The sequence below is a fragment of the Salvelinus sp. IW2-2015 genome, unplaced genomic scaffold (genome assembly GCF_002910315.2).
Source record: "Salvelinus sp. IW2-2015 unplaced genomic scaffold, ASM291031v2 Un_scaffold3221, whole genome shotgun sequence".
Lineage (NCBI taxonomy): Eukaryota > Metazoa > Chordata > Actinopteri > Salmoniformes > Salmonidae > Salvelinus > Salvelinus sp. IW2-2015.
In genome coordinates this window covers 1-6,908 of record NW_019944508.1, presented here as the reverse complement: position 1 = coordinate 6,908, position 6,908 = coordinate 1, and the positions used below count along the sequence as shown (strand labels likewise).

The window sequence follows — 6,908 nt, the reverse complement described above, 5'->3', positions numbered from 1 at the left end:
GTGAAAATACCTACAAAAAAAGATTAACTTGTACTTTAATTAAACTTTATTGCAACATGTAAAAATATCTCTCACAAAAKAATGATTTTTATTCTTAATTAACTGATTAATTAGATTAAACAAAGGCCTAGTCAATAACATAAATCTCTAGCCTACAGTAAACTAGATCATTGCGTCCCAACTCCAGGACCGCACCTTTTTAAGTTAAGAACACATTCTTATTTTCAATGACAGGAACAGTGGGTTAACTGCCTAGTTCAGCGGCAGAACGACAGATTTTTTTTKACCTCGTCAGCTCAGGGATTCGATCTTGCAACCTTTTGGTTACAAGTCCAACGCTCTAACCACTAGGCTACCTGCCGCCCCTGCTGTCTCTAACTGTGAATGATTGGCTATGAAAAGCCAACTGACATTTACTCCTGAGGTGCTGACAACCACTGTAATTATTATCTGACCCTGCTGGTCATCTATGAACGTTTGAACATCTTGGCCATGTACTGCTGTGGGGAGAACAGCTGATAATAATGGCCAGAAGGAAGCAAATGGAATAGCATAAAAATACCTGGAAGCCAATGTGTTTGATGTATTTGATATCATTCCACTCCAGTCATTACCACGAGCCCATCCTCCCTAATTAAGGTGCCACCAACCTCCTGTGCTGTACACACAATGAAATCATTACAAGCAAATATTTTCCATCTGGTAAAAGCCGATACAACAGCGCCCTCTGTCTTCTGCAGCATACCATTGCAGGCTGCCATTATGGTCACGTGATAACAACACTGTAGTCAATGTAAACAGTCAGCTAGCATTTTTTTACTAGGCAGCAAACTATTCTCTGCATTGATAGCTAGTTTACTGTATTACCGCATTATTACACGCCTTAACACGATGTATTAGATATACCAGAAGTTCGTAGATGTTCTTACTTACGTTTGCATTTGGTTGAAGAAGCCAGCTTTATCAACAAGAGAGCTTAGCTAGCTAACGTTAACCGTCTTCTGTAACTTACCATGGACCAATATAGTATTTTGGGTAGAATAGGAGAAGGAGCCCATGGCATTGTTTTCAAAGCAAAACATATCGAGGTATGGATTAAAATCTGTTTATTTGAATTTACTCAGCTAGCTAACTAACGTTAGATGTCTACTGTAGATAGCTAGCTCTTTGGCTGGGTGGGTATAAACGTAATTTGTGAAACATTCCAACAGGAATATGTTCCAAAAACTTCGTAAATAACACAAGGTCGCCAACARACAACGCAATCAAAGTTGTATAGCGGCAGTATAAGATACCGGGTAGGGAGTGGGCTATTTAATTACGTTTTTCACTCACCACGTTTATTCTAAAAAAAATTGTGTTTCGTTATTCTGGTAGCCTACGGACAAACATTACGAGTAAGCTTCGTGGTGAGTTGATGCCTATTCGGAAGCAAGTTATTAAATGATACCCACCCTGTTTGGCTAGCAGACAGTCAACCCATCGTCAGTAATATAACATTCTCAAGCAGTGTCTTAACTTTACGCTCTTTTCTCTGTCATTTAGACTGGAGAGACTGTGGCTCTGAAGAAAGTCGCTCTGAGAAAGTTGGAGGACGGGATCCCCAACCAAGCCCTCAGRGAGATCAAGGCTTTACAGGAGATTGAAGACAACCAACACGTGAGTTATCAATTTGGGACTCCCAAGTGTCGCAGCGGTCTTAGGCGCGCTACATCTCAGTGCAAGAGGCGTCACTATACTACCTGGTTCGAATCCAGGCTATATCACATCCGGCCATGATTGGGAGTCCCATAGGGCGGCGCACAATTGGCCCAGCGTCATCCGGGTTTGGCCGGAGTAGGCCGTCATTGTAAATAAGAATTTGTTCTTAACTGACTTGCCTAGTTAAATAAAGGTTACATTAAAAACATATATATATATATAATTGATATAGCCTAACCCTCAGAATATTGCCCAAGATAATTGTATAATTGCACTTGTACACCCCCCCTCACGGATAACAAGCCACCGCTATCCGTGAGGAGGTTGTACACCCCCCCTCACGGATAACAAGCCACCGCTAATCCGTGGGAGGTTTGTACACCCCCCCCTCACGGATAACAAGCCACCGCTATCYGTGAGGAGGTTGTACACCCCCCCTCACGGATTACAAGCCACCGCTATCCGTGAGGAGGTTGTACACCYCCCCTCACGGATTACAAGCCACCGCTATCCGTGAGGAGGTTGTACACGGCTAATCTTGAGAAACACTTTCCTTCCATCTCCATGTGTTGTAGGTGGTGAAGCTAAAGGACGTGTTTCCCCATGGTACAGGGTTCGTCTTGGTGTTTGAGTACATGCTCTCTGACCTGTCTGAGGTCATCAGGAACTCTCAGAGGCCTCTCACCGAGTCACATGTCAAAGGTTACATGATGATGCTACTCAAAGGGGTTGCCTTCTGCCACGAGAACTCCATCATGCACAGAGTGAGACACACACACACACAATGTGACGTCATCACGTTCTTATAAACACACACACAACACACCACCACATTGTGACGTCACTCACGTCCCTCTAACACACATGTAACGGATGTGAAGAATGGCTAGCTAGTTAGCGGTTACGCGCTACTAGCATTTCAATCAGTTACGTCACTTGCTCTGAGACTTAAGTAGGGTTCCCCTTGCTCTGCAAGGGCCGCGGCTTTGTGGAGCGATGGGTAACGACGCTTCGTGGGTGTCAGTTGTTGATGTGTGCAGAGGTCCCTGGTTCGCGCCCGGTGGGGCGAGGGGACGGTCTAAAGTTATACTGTTACACACACACAATGTGACGCACTCACGTTCTTATAACAACAACACACACAATGTGAGTCACTCACTCCTACTGACCACACACATCACACACACACAATGTGACGTCACTCACGTCCCTCTAACACACACAACACACACACACAATGTGAGTCACTCACGTCTTAATAACACACACACACACACACACATCTTGTGACGTCATTCACGTCTTATAAGACACAGCCACCACACACACGGTGGGGTGGAGTGGTATGGCCTCATTGGTTTGGTGTGTGAGTGTGCGTTATTAAAGAAAAGTGGAGAAGCACAAAACTGTGTGTGTGGTGTGATGGTAGAATACGCCCGCTGCAGTGACCGTAACAGTTGTGTGTGGTGTGTGTGTTTCAGGAGGGAGGCTAGGAAGTGAACGCTCAGCATGTTCGTCGACTACAGAGGTGAGCGTCATCGCTCCGTCCCTCTTAAGTCAAGCACAGCAAACACATAAGAACAGTGAGTGACGTTACAATGGTGTGTGTGTGTGTGTTGTGTTATTAAATGAAACGTTGCAGTGACGTACATTGTGTGTGTGTGTCACAGATAAGGTGTAGGTCATTTGTTACACGTCGTGATCAGACACACACAGCACAAACTCACATTGATGACGGTCAGCTCACAAGTCTTATATTGTACAGATCACGCGCACATCACGCACTACACAATGTGGTGACGTGCACTTGTGTCGACTGTCCTGTGTTACTAACAACGGACACAGACGTAGCACAGCTGACAACAGATTGTGACGTACTCACGTTCTTTTTATTAAGACTAGAGAGCTATCACACTAGTGTGGTAGCAGCAGGGTACGAACTACAGAATGTGGGACGTCACTGTGTGCAAGGTTCTTATAACACACACATTGTGTCTGCGTTGTTCCCTGGTTATAAGCCGTATAATAAGGAGCTGTGTTTTTGTGTCTCTGCAGGATCTGAAACCAGCCAACCTGCTCATTAGCTCTACAGGTCATCTGAAGATAGCAGACTTCGGCCTGGCCAGACTTTTCAACAACGACGGAGAGCACCTCTACAGCCATCAGGTGGCCACCAGGTACACTGCATACCATACAAACCAGTTTGACCCGTTCACTGCAGGCTTACATGGGCTGTGATCTTCTTCTTTTTTTATTCCACTAATTGAACTTCTGACCAATAACATCAGTACTTTTCACATCATCATCTCGTTCACAGCTGATTTGATTGGTCAAAAGGAAAAATTGGTGGGGGGGGRRRAAAAAAAGGATCAGAATTGGGCTGCCTGTGTAAACACAGCCATGATGTCTTCGCTGAGGTAATAATTTCTTACTTAAGCCATCGACGACTCCCCTGCATCGCACTCTGTTCAGAGCCCGTCTTCTCCAGCTCGTCCACCCCATGTGGGTATTAATAGGAACCAATAATGATCACGCTCTGTGTGTTTTCAGGTGGTATCGAGCACCAGAACTGCTCTATGGGGCAAGAAAATACGACGAAGGTGTAGATCTCTGGTAAGAGGATTCCGTTTCTCGTGTCGCTGATTGATTAATTAATCAATCAAACAGATTCATTGATTTGATGCTTTCATTTGATATCATATCCTACAATAACAGGTCAGTGATAATGTGTAAAGAGAGAGCTAAGTAAATCAACCATTTCTTATATACTGTATCAGTAATGATCAGGTGTTTCCTGTAGAGCAGATGGCAGTAATGATGAGGTGTTTCCTGTAGAGCAGATGGCAGTAATGATGAGGTGTTTCCTGTAGAGCAGATGGCAGTAATGATAAGGTGTCTCCTGTAGAGCAGATTAACTAAAGATTGCATAAAGGTTTCCTGCTAGAGCAGAATGCGAGTAATTGATAAGTTTGCCTGTAGAGCAGATGACAGTAATGATGAGGTTTCCTGATAGAGCAGAGAATGGCCAGAACGCAGAAAAAACCCAGGAACCTAAACGCAGTACCAAACAGGCATAGTTCTACCCTGGACCTCGCTGAGCGCTGGAACACGATACACAAGCCTTAAATGATGAAGTGGTTCTGACACCCTGAGACCCTAGGAGCAGGATGCGCAACACCCGCCAGGCAAGAATCTAGCGATAACCGGGGCGTGCAATTCCAATGGGTCGCAGTCGGCCGCCAATACAAGGACAGAGATAAAACATGGATGAAAGAGCAAGATAAATCGCGCGCTCGTAACTTATCCGCTGCCAGTAAGAGGAGAATGCGCTAAACAACGACACAGGACCCACCAGAGGGGGAAAACCCAAGGCGAATGAGTAAATGATAGAAGGAAGAGAAGGATGATCTCTACATGGAAAAGTAGGGACAAACAACTCCAGACAATAGAGGATAGAAAAGCGAAAGAGGCTGAAAAGGCAGAAGAGCAAAAGCAAAGGGAAGGGAAAAAAGGAATTAAATGCAAAATGCATTCCTGATAGAGTCCCAAGATAAGCGAAGCTAACAAACAAAGCACCAAGGGCCCGGTGGGGCAAGTAATGAATAACCCAAAGAGCCCTGTTCCTCTCCACCATCGTGAAGCAGAACCATGGCAAGGTAGGCCAATGGATGAGAACCACCGAGTGTTTTCCCTAATCTAGAGAAGCGAGTGGGAATGTATCTAACCCAGCAGCGTCTGGCAGGTTAAGTAAAGTTATCGTAGACAAGGGGCCGCAAGGAACCCCGTAACGTCTCTATACGTCTATGGGGGATTGAAGATATCTAAACCACAAGTCTACGAATAAGGTCGAGTGTATCGAATTGAGACCCGCAGAGTCTACTGAATAGGAATAAGCTAAAAGCGCATAAAAAACCACGAGAGTCATCTAAAAACTGATGAAGAACGTAAATATCATAACCCTCACATCTCTCAAAGGAAACTGAAGACTTGGGAAATAATTACCTTACCGACGCCCAGTACGACTCTACTGCCAACAGGTAAGGCCACAAACAGATAGGGCCATGTGCAAAGAGTCATCAAGCGATCCAGTCTTCCTAACCCTTGCAGGCCACTGATACATCTAACGCACACACAGTAATCTACTCCAGCTGCAATCAAGACCGGTCTGAACTAGATGAGTCTAACGCGCCATCGCTAACTGAAATGGTAGAACAAAGTCCCGGATGACGACGCCCGACCCAAAGTCTCGTCCACAACCCCTTACCACTATCCCCTACCCGGAGTGCGTCGTACAGCCCGGCTGTATGTAATCTAGAGACCGCCGCAGAATCCCCTACACTAGTCAACCAAACGTAGGATGATCTGAACACGCCAGTCCGCTGGCCTGACATGATCCGATTCTAAACCCCAGTCTCTAGTTAGCCAGTGGGTGACCAGTGCCCGACCCGCTGCCCCACCCCCGCGCCCTCTGGAGTCAACGATGTGATAAACAGACCATAAACCGTCAGTCAATAGAGGAAATGCTAACGCTGAGGACGAGCAAAACACCACAACACCACAAATCCCTTAAAGCAGACGGGCACACCCAACACTTATCCTCTAAGCGAGAGAAGCCACTAGAGAAAGAAAGTGAATTGGCCAGAGGGGGTCTCGGCACGACAGTCTACCCCGAGTTCTCACATTCTACCGAACCCAATGACTACTCAAGATTCCCACGAACGGATAAGTCCCACGCGCCTGTATGCAACTACTCGTCCTAAACGAGCGCCATAGTTGCTCACTTCAGCGATCTGATGAGGATCCAGGAGCGGCTGGGGTACAGGGTACCGAGAAGAGAGTATGAGAGAATAGGTGTCCATAAGCCCATGTACAGTAATTTATACTTACATGGGAAAGCCTATCTAACACCCCAGTCGATCTCACCAGCCAACAACGCAGCACCCAGGGCCACGTTCGGATCACCAGAACAGAGAACCGAAAAGCACGCAGCTGGCACGTTGCCTTGAGTTCTATGTTACCCAGCCCCAGAAGCCTGGAAGATCATATCCTCAGATTTCCTCATGGCGACCTGAAGCCGTACATCCTAAGTGAAGGCGTGCCACGCGCTAAACCAACCAACCCAATCAAACGAGCCGGCAACCCCCAAGTCTTCTAGATAACCATGATGGAGCATACACTACCCGCATCGTAAGAGTCAACCATCACAC

The 6,908-nt window shown here is 46.1% G+C and overlaps 1 protein-coding gene across 1 annotated transcript; it reads left to right on the top strand.

Annotated features, from left to right (window-relative positions):
• Window positions 1-750: 750 nt before the first annotated feature.
• On the top strand, window positions 751-4,606 carry cdk20 (cyclin dependent kinase 20). The gene is made up of 5 exons (XM_024142516.2): window positions 751-1,088; window positions 1,546-1,659; window positions 2,277-2,465; window positions 3,757-3,878; window positions 4,252-4,606. The coding sequence occupies exons 1-5, from the start codon at window positions 1,014-1,016 to the stop codon at window positions 4,316-4,318; spliced, it is 567 nt and encodes a 188-aa protein (XP_023998284.1). The 5' UTR covers window positions 751-1,013; the 3' UTR covers window positions 4,319-4,606.
• The last annotated feature ends 2,302 nt before the right edge of the window (window positions 4,607-6,908 follow it).